The 13805-nt window shown below is 40.8% G+C and overlaps 1 protein-coding gene across 1 annotated transcript in view; it reads left to right on the top strand.

Annotated features, from left to right (window-relative positions):
* Positions 1-793, top strand: part of LOC142213284 (guanine nucleotide-binding protein subunit alpha-15-like) — a 53998-nt gene extending 53205 nt beyond the window's left edge. Inside the window, exon 7 of the mRNA XM_075281601.1 lies at positions 436-793. Within this exon, the coding sequence (XP_075137702.1) occupies positions 436-665 (230 nt within the window). The 3' untranslated portion in view covers positions 666-793. The remainder of the gene's footprint in view (positions 1-435) is intronic.
* The last annotated feature ends 13012 nt before the right edge of the window (positions 794-13805 follow it).

Raw genomic sequence — 13805 nt, 5'->3', positions numbered from 1 at the left:
GGGCGGCATTTTTGATTACCTAAGCCAGTCCAGGACAAGCTGTCCTGGACTGGCTTAGCACCGAGCGGTGGTTTGGGGAGGCCACTGGAGCAGCGCTGCTCCAGCAGCCTCCCCTCAAGCTCAGGCAGAGAGCAAGTCCTCTCCGTGCCTGCTCTCTGCCTGCGAACGGTGCTAAGCCCCGCCCCTTCACTCCGCCACACCCCCTTCGCTCCGCCACATCCCTTCGCTCCGCCCCCTCCTCGGGGGGGGGGGGCGGCTTTCTGTAGTTTGCCTCTGGAGGCGAAAGGGGTAGGTTCACCCCTGTCTGCAGTTAGAAAATCAAAAAAAGGAATAATATAAATAAGTACGTGACATGTAGTTGCAGAATATGGGAGACAGATTTATTATTTAGCAAAGTGCAGTATGCTAAATTTGCACCTCTTCTTTCTTATTTAGGTCCTCGCCAAGATGCTAAAGCTGCGAAAGATTTCATTGGATCGGCCTATAAGGAAATCTTTGAAAAGACAAAGGTCAAAGATATTTTGGAGAAGGAAAAACAGAAAACGGATCGTATCCTTTATCCCCATGAGACATGCGCCACAGATACTGAAAATATCCGCCGAGTATTTAATGACATAAAGGATCATGTACTCAGGAAGTTTCTAATAGACTTTGGAATTGTATGATGAACATTCTCCATTGGTTTCTCTTCTCTTCTGCATGATCTGGTCAATTTCACCAGTCAGTGGATGCTATCTACCATGCAAAACCAAAGGACATTGTGTAAGAAAAAACATACAACTCAGGCCATTCTTACAACCCCTTACAGAAACAAATTGCATTAGCCAAAAACATTGAGTAAACTTTGCGTTAAGTTCTTGTAACATTTGTCCCAGAATGTGCTCATTTTTGCTGCATGTGTTCTCTATATTATTGTGAGGTATACCATTTCTACAGGTTGGTGCTTTTATCGCATGACTTAGACACATTATGCATGTACATATACAGATTGCTTTAGCATTGGGGACATCTTACCTTTCATGGCACACACATTCTGCAAAGCAGTTGGACCAACTTAACAAGTTACAAGTAACCTGTCCACTTATTGGCTGATTGGCGTGGATGCAAGCAGTAGGGTTCCTACTGGAATCATTGATTCCATTGAGTCTGGGGTCCCATTTTCTCAATATGAATGAAATATCAGGCATGTTGCTGCTCCATTCTTGTATATGGGACTGACAAGGAAAGCCATACACAGCTCTTGGCTATTTCTAACAGTTTCAATAAAGATTAGTAGAGCAGCAATGTACTTCTTTGGCCTGCCACAAAACTCATATGGGGGGGGGGAGTAACCCCATTCTTGGAATTGGTTGGAGTTACATGGATAGGGGATGATTTGCTTCTATGCTGCAGTAGGAGCTGTTGCATTGCTGTACATACCTTTCTTGTCTCAAACTACAGTCTTGTAACTCTTCCATATGCAACTGAGCTGTTTGGGGCAATTGGAGGCAAACTGTTTAATGGGCAGAGACCACAATAGAAAATCAATCTAGCAGGCATTGCCACATTTTAGGTGCCCCAAACAGCTAATACGCATATATAAAAGTTGTACGATTGTGCATTAACACAAGAAAGATATGCTTTTAGTACTGTTGCTTTAAGTCATAAAGTAACTTTAATAAATCATTGTGTTATGTTGTAAGGTTCACATCTGCGTTCGGGACATTCAGTTCACCTATCCGCAAAACACACCTATTTGCAAAAACACAATGGTTGCATATCTGTAGTCAATACTATTTGCATAGTTGCTTCCTTTTTGTTTTAGATGTAATGGAGTTAAAAAGCATGCAGAGGTGTTTCCTTTAGAAATGTATATATTTTTGGACCTCAATTCAACTGTAAACCAAACAGAGAAATAGTGGAGGTAAAGACTGGTATTGGGCTCCTCTACTCTAAAGTAAGATGCATCAAGTTTATTCAGAATCTCCTGCTTCTGCCTTCCATGTGCCAGAATTTCCAATCTTTGCCAGCTAGTGAGTTATAATATATGTCAGTTTCTAGTGTAAATTATAGTAAATCTGCCACGCTACAGGAGGCCACGTCCTTCATGCGTAGCACAATCTGACCCTCTAAATCTTCAGAAAAATTACGTTTCAGAAAAGATACAAATCCCCCGCTGAGTTTTTTCTATAGTGCAGATCACAAACTAGAAGACAGAATCTTATTAATTGTTAAAGACTGCTGCTATAATACTGCAGTATTCTACATATCTCTATTCAATGTCAGCAGAGCCCCAAATGCTAAATCTGTAATGGGGTTCCCACTTACCATGTGCTTTCTATAATATTTGTCTCTTCTAACATTGTAGAGAAGCCTTTGGGCCCCCTTTAAGCTCCAGGGCCTAGTAGCAATTGCTACTTCTGCACCCCCTATATCTACACCCCTGAATTTCAGACATGCTTACAGTGTATTTCCTTTTGCACTTGCACTTTATGTATTATACTTGTAAGATTGTTGCTATGCGGATACCTGTAACATGTTTGGGAAGATCTTTATCCTAGGCTGATTGGGGTGAATTTATTAAGGTCAGCAAGTCGCGTGTTGGACTTAATATTGTGAGCACTGGCCTCTTAATAATTCTACTGCTTTGTGTGAGGTCCGTACACCAGAATTGAAATCTACGCCAGTCAAGGACTGGACCTAATGTGATTTTTGGCAAAAGCAGCATTTTTTGGTGAATGTAGCTGTGCATCAAAAGTATGAAAAGTATAGACCATGTTCCAAATTATTATGCAAATGATAGGTTTCTCTGATTTTTCAAAATGGTCGATGTAAATGACAATTTTATTGGATAAACGCCCAAAAAAATTTTTCCACTAATTAAAAAATCGAAATCTACTGTCTCAAATTATTATGCACAATTGTAGAGAAATTAAAATGGTAATTTCATGAATTTGTAGCATTTAGAGGCCACATTTACTGAAATCAAAAGCTATTTCAATCAAAACCATCTTAACGGGCCAAGTTACGCGTTAACATAGAAGCCTTTCTTTGTTATCACCGTCACAATTCTTGTATCCACTTTTTTGAGTCTTTAGTGTAATAGGGGCATAAAAATCTGTGAAAATGCAATGAAAAAGTCTACAGAAAATAATGTGATGCGTTTCCGTTGCCCTTTTTTTGGCTGCGTTGTGCTTCAGTATATGGGGGCCTAAGCCTTAAAGGCATGGTTACAACTGAGTATATTGGATAGTAAAGTTGAAAATAAGACCACACAGTTCATCCTAGTATCACAGAGTTGATCCAGACAAAGGCTAAAACCCAGATGAGGCTGCAATTAATTTTCTTCAATAGATAAAAGCCATTAGAATAATCCCTGAACCATCATCTCTTATCCAAGTATTCAGTAGTTACAACTTATTATACTACGACATAGTTATGATTGATAACACATGACATGTAATTGTTTGTATAGATTGTCCTGTTAAAAGTAAGTTTTCCACTGATTTCTGCAGGGAAGCACTGGTCATTGGGTCATTTTCAAGGGTCTATGGCAAGTAAGAGCCCATGCAATGGGGTATTTTTTTTTTTTTTTTCAAAGGGGTGCAGGAAAATTTCAGCTGGCTAGTATGAATTCAAGCTCAAAGACTCTTTGGAAAATTAAAGCAGTAACTACAGGGAGGGCCATAAGTATGTATACACCCACAGTCTCCGGATCTCACTCCCTTGGGCTTCTATCTCTGGAGCCATTTGAAGGCTATGGTGTACTCCGTGAAGATCCAGGATGTCGGGCACCTGAAACAACGGATACAATTCTGCTGTATTGCTCTCGGTATGTCAACACTGGGAAAAGAGAATCGTGTTGACAATTCAACACAATGGGCAGCACTTTCAGCACATCCTTTAGTGGGTTATTACTGTCATTGCTCCATGTCACAAACATGTCAATAATTCAATAATGAATAAAGCTACATTAAAAATCAGCACAACATTATTTTTCTTGTGCAATTCTCCACGTGTTTGATGTGTCACATGACCCCCTCCCATTGAAAAAAATAAACTTGAATCCAAAATGCCGGCTTTGCAGATGGCCGCCATAGGTGTCACCCGGCCTCAAATGTTTCCCCCCTCCCATGTACTAATATGCAACAAAGGTAATATCAGCAACCCCTTCCATTTTATCTGGGTGTATCCATATTTATGGCCCACGCTGTATATTGTTTTTTAAGGATGAAGCTGCTGTCAGGAGTTTCTTGGTCCTATAAATGTAAAGTCAGTGCCTCTGAATTTGGCATATGCCCTTTTTACCTTTTACCAGGCCTCTGGTTATGAATAAACTTATCCTCTTTTGCCTTGCACCAGTTTTAATAAATATAACATAAACTCTCATAGAACAATAGTTTTCTCTTATATTTCAACATAAAATCAGTTTTTGGCAGGCAGCACCAAGGCACTGCACACTGGTAAAACACCCGTACACTATACAACTTCTTATAATATGCATAATGCAGCAATCACTTTATTAAAATGTATCTTCCACTGTAATAAAAATAAAATAAAACGATGCAGCACGTACAGAAGTATCAAGGTCTTCATGAAATATACATAATTATTATTATGGTTCATGCTGCATGTTTGATATATGTTGCCAAAACACAGGCACAGCACATGATCTGTTTCCAAGATTCCTATGTTCAGTATGGGAGTATTCCTGAGCACTGACATATCAGCGGTTTATGCAGAGCATTATAGGGGATTATTATAAGTTTTATTTTTTCCCTGAATGTTTGCTCATTTGTTTTGATCTATATAACATCTAGCTTTCAGTTCAGACCACTAAAACAACAGAAGGGAAATCACAAACATCATTCATAACCCAATTCTCAAATCAAGCACAGTAAATTACACAATTAAAAAATATATATATTACCATATAATTATTTTAGCAACACTTAAAGGGGTTGGCCACTTTGAAACCAATATTGAAAACAAATGTTATGGTTTGTATAATAAAAAGATATACAATTTTGCAATATACTTTCTGTATCAATTCCTCCATTTTCTAGATCTCTGCTTGCTGTCATTCATTCTGTTACTTCTATTGGATAAAACTCTGACCATGGTCATGTGATTTACAGTCATGGTCATGTGATGAGGACACAGGTGCCACTCGTTATAGTCACAGCCCAGTAATCAGACATCTGCCTGGTAATCAGCTGTGCACCTGTGTGCTCATCACATGACCATGGACCGTAAATCACATGACCATGGTCAGAGTTTTATCCAATAGAAGTAACAGAATCAATGACAGCAAGCAGAGATCTAGAAAACTGTGAGGAATTGATACAGAAAGTATATTGGGAAATTGTATATCTTTATATTGTACAACCAATAACATTTGTCTTTCAATATTGGTCTGAAAGTGGACAACCCCTTTAATTCTTAACTAATATCATAGCGGCTTCTCTCCCTCTTAGTTCATCTGAATTGAGTTCTGTCAGGTTTCTATAAGATAATTGAAGATAATTGTACTTGCAAATATAATATAATTTTAATATATTTAAAATATACGTTTTCAGGACAGTGTAAGGCTAAGGTGCCATATAATGAGCTGCAGTGAAAAAAATGTTGTGGAAAAGACCACGGCGAAAATGCATTGTGTTTTATATTCTGTAGAGTTATTCACAGAAAGTCCACAAAACTTTCCTCTGCAGACTTTCTGCCCTTATTGTACCTATGCGAAAAAACGCCAGCGGGTATAATTGACATGCTGCGATCTTCAGGGGCTTTTTTTGAAAAACAGCTTCTGCGCTGCAGATTATTTTTTTCAATGTGTGACTGGAATTAGCCAGAATCCCATCCACTTTGCAGGGAATGGAAAATGCAGCATTTTTTGCTGCGGTCAAAATACGTTTTGGCACTTGTTGGGGCTTGTTTGAAACGTTTTGGCAATGTTGGGTCCCAACCTTAAAGGGTTAGAAAGAAAATATATATCTTTCCAACAGCTTATAAAGGTTAAAAATGTTTTTAAAAAACTATATTTCTGATCTCTTGCTGCTGCAGGTCCACTACTGTCTGCGTCCCTTCAGAGACCTTCTTGACACACAGAAAATACTGTGTCCACCAACTGTGTTGGTACAGGAGAAACAAGGAATTGCTGCTGTGGTGTATTGCTTATTTTATGAAACAATTTATTTATTTTATTTCTCTTTCAGTTTTAATTTGTTTTTGCCTCTTAAAAAAACCACAACAAAAAAATCTGTATTTCCGCAATTTGGGGTTTTAGCCTTACGCTGGGTTCACACCAGCGTTCGATCTCCGTTTTCAGGTTTCCATCTTCTGGCGTTTTTTGGCAAAAAACTGCTAGCAGTTTTTCTGCCTCTCATTGACCCAGATTCCTGACCAAAAAACTTCGTATGAACGCAGCCTTAGACTAAAGCCCCATATTGTAAGTTGCAGCCAAATGTACTCTGGGAAAAAAAACGCACTGGAAATACATCATGTTTTTTTCCACAGAACTTTTTAGAGAAAGTCCACAGAGTTTTCCCTCTAAAGACATCCTGCTTCAATTATACCTATACAGCATTTCCGTAGGTATAATGGCATGCTGCTATGTGAATATTTTTCTGCAATGTGTCGATGGGATTACCTAGAATCCCACCCACTTTGCAGGTACCGTAAAACGCTGCAGTCACTATGTAGGCTCTGGTCTTAAAGGGTTTTCCCACAAAACATGTTATCCCCTATAAGAACTATTATATAAATGCTATCAGTTTCATTAATGGTGCATATTAGGCTGAGGCTACATGGTGATTTTACAACTTTCAGTAACCCCCTCCAAAATAAAGATGAATCAGTGGACAATTATTTTTTTACGACGGAGATCCTGCTGGTCACTCTACTTTTTCCATTCACTTTTACATTACTTGTGATATTGGAAGGTAATACAACAACTTGCATTGCTGCTAAAATCACCATATAGACCCATTCTTCTACACAGTGGATAATTTTGAGGCATAATAGTGCCTATTGTCTTCAATGTAAGCATTATAGAAGTCAATAGCAGACATATCCAGACCTATGGGTACTGTGAGGAATCGCTCAGATAGGTGCTTGTAGCAGTGCAGGAAACAGGGACGCAGACACTGGATTGCACACAAGTTCAGGCTTTATTCACATGTAGCACATACACTGCTTTTGCAAAGCCACAGGATAAACAAAACAAAACCCTTCTCGGCTGAGAAAACTAACTTAAACATAAGGAAACTTTTCCATGACTATACAGGAGACTGGCTACCAGTCTCCCACCTTGGCAACAACAACGGGTGGCACAGTACCTGCTTTGGAGGTCCGGTCTGCACAGGTCAGCTCTGTCAGTGTGGTGCCACACTGCTAGTCCTCACTCACAGACTATTATCAGGCCTTGATTAGTCAGCTTACCTCCCTGGTGTGAGTCTTTACCAAACACCCTTTAGCTGCCTGGCTGGAATGTACTTGTCTTCCCAGACCACACCCTTCACTCTCTCACAGTACACACTTTTGTTGGATGTCAGGATCCATCAAAAGGACAATAAAGCACAAAAACTTACTTTTTCATGAGAGAAAACAGCTGAATACCGATGGAACCAGCTAATCTGTACATGTGTGCATCTCTCATATCATAAAGGGTAAGTCAAAACCAATGCGGAATTATAGCCTCAGTATTCATAACCAAGAGAATATAACACACATTTATTAACATGAAAAAGACACTGTATCTATCCAAGTTTTATCCATACACTACAAATGTTCAATGTGATTTCATTGGAGACACAGCAGATTTCTAGGCGGTAGTCAAGGTCTGTCTGAACGCGTGCCAGGACATTCTTGGATACGGACTCCACTGTTTCATTGTTGCATCACCTCAGGTTGGGCAGTTACACTGAGAATTTGATCAGGGAGGCCTATGCACCGTCATTGGATTCTTGTTTCTGGCATGGCCAATCCAATTCCCAGGAAGGATTTCATTCAGGTATCAGTGAACATCAAAATGGAAATGTGGAAGTGTACCATCATGTTGATAGTAGAAGATCTGCCAAATGTAGTCCATCTGTGGCATAAACCATTCCTTTATGTCCAGGTTGGACTCGCCAATGACAATATCCTTGGCAAAAAGGAAGGGAATGTAGACTTTGCATCTGCTCATTGCACAGTTTACTTTGAGTCTTTTGTGTGCTCTATAGGAGGTACATGGTTTTTATGAGCCTCAAATTCTAAGGGTCCATTCACACTGAGTATAAGGCACAGTAACACTCCCTTCTGAGCGCTACTGTACTTGCCCAAGTGCTATTTTCTTGTGGATAATGGAAGAAAGTGCACAAGAAAATGGCGCTTGGGCATGTACAGTAGCACTCAGCAGGGAGCGTTACTGTGCATGCCCGAGATTTCAAAGCGCAGTATACTGTCCACTTGATGGAGACCGAGCTGGTGTCAGCCAATCAGAAGGCAGAATGGGGTATAGTTGGAGATCAGAAAAGTGCAGCAGTGACTAGGGATGGTAGACAAGCATGTGCTACGCTCATGTCGACTGCAGGTCCTAAGTGCTGGATGCAATGACAGATAGTCTGAGCCAGTCATTCAAACTATGTGTGAGTATCATAGTATCGGAAAAATATGCAAATCTGTTCTCCAGGAAGTAATTAGGAGACCAGTGCTTCTGTTTGCTTCCTTCTCCCTAAGCAGTGTTATTATCTCCTGATCTTGGTCTATAGTCTCTCACTCTGTCAAACTAGTATCCCTACACTGCACTAAAGATATCCAACAGATTGAAACAGCACTGTCCGCAGCTGGGAATCTGTTCCGTTTGGAATAGAAATACTAGTTTGGTAATAATCCCTGCATTACGTTATTAGGCTTATTAAAAAAAAGTCATGCATGATGTTAAGGGGGGCTGCCCCTAGAAGGCAGCAAACAGAGGCACTGGTCTCCTAATTACATCCTGGAGAATAGATTTGCATATTTTTCCCATAATCCCCTAGTGAAGCAGAAATGGCTTGTAAGTCTCCATTCGCCTGTGAAGGTGCACACTCTCCTAAGGTGTGTTATTATCCCCTGATCTTGGTCTATAGTGTCTCACTCTGCCAAACTAGTATCCCTACGCTGCACTGAAGAGATCCAACAGATCGAAAAAGCGCAGTCTGCAGCTGGGAATCTGTTCCATTTGGAATAGAAATACTAGTTTGGCAATAATTCCTGCATTATGTTATTAGGCTTATTAAAAAAGTCATGCATGATGTTAAGGGGGCTGCCCCTAGAAGGCAGCAAACAGAGGCACTGGTCTCCTAATTACATCCTGGAGAATAGATTTGCATATTTTTCCCATAATCCCCTAGTGAAGCAGAAATGGCTTGTAAGTCTCCATTCGCCTGTGAAGGTGCACACTCTCCTAAGGTGTGTTATTATCCCCTGATCTTGGTCTATAGTGTCTCACTCTGCCAAACTAGTATCCCTACGCTGCACTGAAGAGATCCAACAGATCGAAAAAGCGCAGTCTGCAGCTGGGAATCTGTTCCATTTGGAATAGAAATACTAGTTTGGCAATAATTCCTGCATTATGTTATTAGGCTTATTAAAAAAGTCATGCATGATGTTAAGGGGGCTGCCCCTAGAGGTCAGCAAACAGAGGCACTGGTCTCCTAATTACATCCTGGAGAACAGAATTCTATATTTTTCCCATAATCCCACAGTGGAGCAGAAATTGCTTGTATGTCTCCCTTTGCCTGTAAAGGTGCACACTCTCCCTAAGGAGTGTTATTATCCCCTATCATAATATGTTAGAGAAACCTCATCACGTGTAATAGGCTCAATAAAAGCAATATGGAAAAGATGAAAGAAAGGAAAAAGGAAAGTGATTAGGGAAAGGACATAAGCAGGACAAAAAATGTATGTAAATACACAGTGAAATTTAATCACTTATATAAACAAAAGTGAGAGATGGGAACAGAAAAGGGACAATGTCATGTGCGGATAATAAAGAGGGGCAAAGACTATGATGTACAGTATATCAATAAACAACATACAGTAATCCTGATCATAACAGCGTGGTGTCAGTCCCACAGGGTGGCAGAGTAGACAATTTAGATGAAGCGGCTATAACTGAGCTGCTCATTCAGTCCACTGGGGAGATTGTTCCTAACCTAAAAATCCATTTAATCTCCACCTGCAAAATACGCCTGTCCTAACCTCCTTCCTGCACATTTGGCATTTGAGTGTTTACATATAGAGTTAACAGACCTGGCTTTATCAGATTCTGAGATAAGTTGGTACAACAGCTTCTTAATATAGTACGTGAACATAAAATCATAACAGTCGTGAAGCCATGTCATTTATCAGGATAAAAAGTAGCCTGTGTGTTAATCGAGGTTACAAACTGTGTGCCAAATTTCATTCAAATCCGTTCAGCCGTTTTTGCGTGATTCAAACATCCAACCATCCAAACATCCAAACACACAAACTTTCACATTTATAATATTAGTAGGATGAATTGTATGGCTCTGCTGTTCCCTTGATGTATAAAGTTAATATGTTTGGCAAGAGAGATGTCTCATTTATGGGCAACATCGCCCAAGTGATCTCCTATATCACAGGAAATTTCCTGCCATGTCTTACCCACATACTTCAGGCCATAGGGGCAAGAATCACACCATATGTTCTAAAATTGATTAAATCGCTTATTTCATATTGTACATTGGTCACATTACTTGTAAAATATTTCTCCAAAAAGATATTCAAACAGGCGATGCAACCACTGCATTGAATACAGCTTTTGGTAATATAATCTAGCCCTGCTAAGTATCCCCACCCTCTCCAGATTAGAAGTGTCTATGCACTAGCATATCTCTCAAAGATTGTGCTTTTCTAAACGTGATTTGGAAGCGATTGCCAACACCTCCCCATGTCCTCATCCATTTGTAAAATGTCACAATATTTGTCCATAATTTTTCTGTGGCTATCATTCTAATTAGTATTTATTTGGTTTTATCCTCTCCCTTGGTAGCCAACAAACTGCTATGATTAGTATCCTTCACCTTTGTACGCCTTTCTAAGAATGTAGTCAGGATACCCTCTAAGGCCTCGTTCACATCTGCGCCCAGGTGTCCGTTCTGCAGGTTTCCGTTTCCTGCATAAAACAGAGCAGGAGACGGAAACTTGCAGGACTCTTTCATACCCATTCATTTGAATGGGTGAGAAAGATGTCCGGCCGTGAGCGGCGGTGAGCGTTTTATGCTCTCTGCTGCGAAACCGGGTTTTTTAATCCGGACACAGAGTCGGACATGCAGTACTCTGTGTCCGGATAAAGAAAATCCGGTTTCGCGACAGAGAGCATAAAACGCTCACCGGCGCACACAGCCGGACCCGGTCTGTGCTTTCCGTCTTCTGGCATGCAGAAGACGGAAACCACAGAACGGAGAGTAGAACACAGGTGTGAACCTAGCGTCACCCCTAAAACCTTCCCACAGTTGATCAGCATGAACCTATGATTAGTGCTACAATTCCTCCAATTTCGTAAATATTGCCCTTTCAGGATTCCTCTCCTGAGGGGGGCCGGCTGGTGACTTTCTCACCTCAGGAGAGTGTTTGTGGCTGTGTTTTTTCTGTAAACAGTAGTTACTAAATTTCCTCCTTGTGTCTTAGTGATGGGAAATGGGAGAGAGAACTTGTTTTATCTCAAATGTGAATCTTAAACCTATCTGGTTAAAATTGAGAGCCAAAACAAATTTTTCAAACCTCTCTCTCCCCTCTCCAAAAATGTCATCAATGTACCCAATTCTTTGTTCCACAGACTAGATGAACTGAGGTCCAGAGAGAGGTATTGAGGTGATCTATTTAAGGTAAGACACTGTACACGCTCATGGCCTATGAAATAAAATAATCCGTTAATAGTTCCACACTGGGGAAATTTCAGTATGTTACAGCTGCATAGTAATACAGGTAAAGGATAATAAACAGTAATATATTATTGAAGTAGACACACATATGCTGAGAAGAGAAGATATATTAGGAGTCCATAGCAGCTGAGGAAGAGAAGAAAGAAAGAAGGAAGACTTCAGAATCATTTAGTTCTCTGTGCGGACTGCTCGCTTAATCTGATGTAGATTATACAGCCTGGTCGCGGTTGGAAGGAAGGACCTGCGATAGCACTCCTTCTCACACTTGGGGTGAAGCAGACTGTCACTTACAGTGCTGCCAAGTGCCATCAAGGTCCCATACATGGGGTGGGATTTGTTCTCCAGCATGGAGGTCACCACGGACAGTATCCTTCTGTCACCCACCACCTGTACTGGGTCCAGAGGGCTCCCCAGGACAGAGCTGGCCCTCCTGATCAGCCTGTCAAGTCTATTTCTGTCCCTGGTTGATATACTGCTCCCCCAGCAGGCCACACTGCAAAAGATGGCTGAAGCAATGACGGAGCCAATATAGCCAATATCAGAACAAACAGTTCACTAAACCATAACAGATGATTATGTTCTACCCTTCTTTAGGATGGTGTTTTAAGCTTTCAGCTTATACCTGGGATAATTATTTCCTTGTTATTTCCCCTCATGAGTCCCACTGCCCTTGGGACTAAATATGAATATATGACTATGAAGGACATTTAAGAGAGCTTTCGGTGTTACTGCCCTTGTAAGGGTGGGAATTTTTAGGGTCCAGAGCAAGGTCAGAAGTTCAGTTCCTCAATTTGGCTAAACAACATTTTTAGAGAGTTACACACTATACTGTGGAAGTGACGATAATCTAACTAGGCTGACGTCTGCACCCCACATGACAGAAACCCCTTCCCCTTTGTTTCTTTTTGTATATGGTCATCTGAAGTTTAGTAATATTATTCCATTAGCAATTTTGTTTCATAATGAACAGAGGAGTGGAGTAATACGAAACTTACCTACATATGCATACAGTTTGTGGGCCGGTATCTATGGCTTATGGCGAGTCTTAGTTTTTAAACACTCATCGGCGCTGATTGTGGATTTACAAGTCTTAATAAAAATTATGTTTTATCTATGTTTTTTTTTTGCTGTTGTTATGTTTTGACATGCACGATTTGGGTGTTTTTCTGGTGCTCGTTTTTGTGATAGCTCTGCTGATTATTTTTATGGAGGTAGAGTATTAAATAGTACAACCCATGGATTTAGTGGTTGTTATGACTAGTGTTGAGCCGATCTTGAGATTTCAGGATCATTTTTAAAATCCGATTTCCGATCATTTTCCATCCGAACCCGATCCCAATTCCGATCCTAATGCAAGTCAATGGGATTTGTTTAATGATCGAAAATTGGATTTTAAAAATGATCCAATTTTTGGACTTCACGCTGTTTAGTGATTAAAAAACCTGCCGCCTACTTAGTCCCCCCTGCTGTCTGCTTACCTGCACAGAACCACTGCCACAGCCCGTTGTTCTCAGTCCTCTCCTCTGTCATTCACACGCCTGCAGAGCGCCGTACGTGCCCCCGCATCCCTAGGCTAGTGTTACTGATACTGGGAGTAGGCAGGGCTTGTTGTAGCTTAGGAGAGTGTGGGCAGGTACAGGGCGGGGAGACGTGAGTGCATCACTCACATCTCCCCTCATAGTACCTGCCTACACTCTCCTAAGCCACAAGCACCACCTTCTCCCAGCATCTGTAAAACTAGCCTAGAGATGCGGGGGCACGTACGGCACTCTGCAGGCGTGTGAATGACAAAGGAGAGGACTGAGCACAACGGGCAGCAGCAGCGGTTCTGTGCAGGTAAGTTGAGTGATCGGGATCAGAATTCCGTTCCCAATCTTTTTTTAAGCAGGATAGGAACCT

The sequence above is a fragment of the Leptodactylus fuscus genome, chromosome 1 (genome assembly GCF_031893055.1).
Source record: "Leptodactylus fuscus isolate aLepFus1 chromosome 1, aLepFus1.hap2, whole genome shotgun sequence".
Lineage (NCBI taxonomy): Eukaryota > Metazoa > Chordata > Amphibia > Anura > Leptodactylidae > Leptodactylus > Leptodactylus fuscus.
The sequence above is the reverse complement of the archived record's forward strand: the minus strand, read 5'-3'. Positions and strand labels throughout refer to the sequence as shown.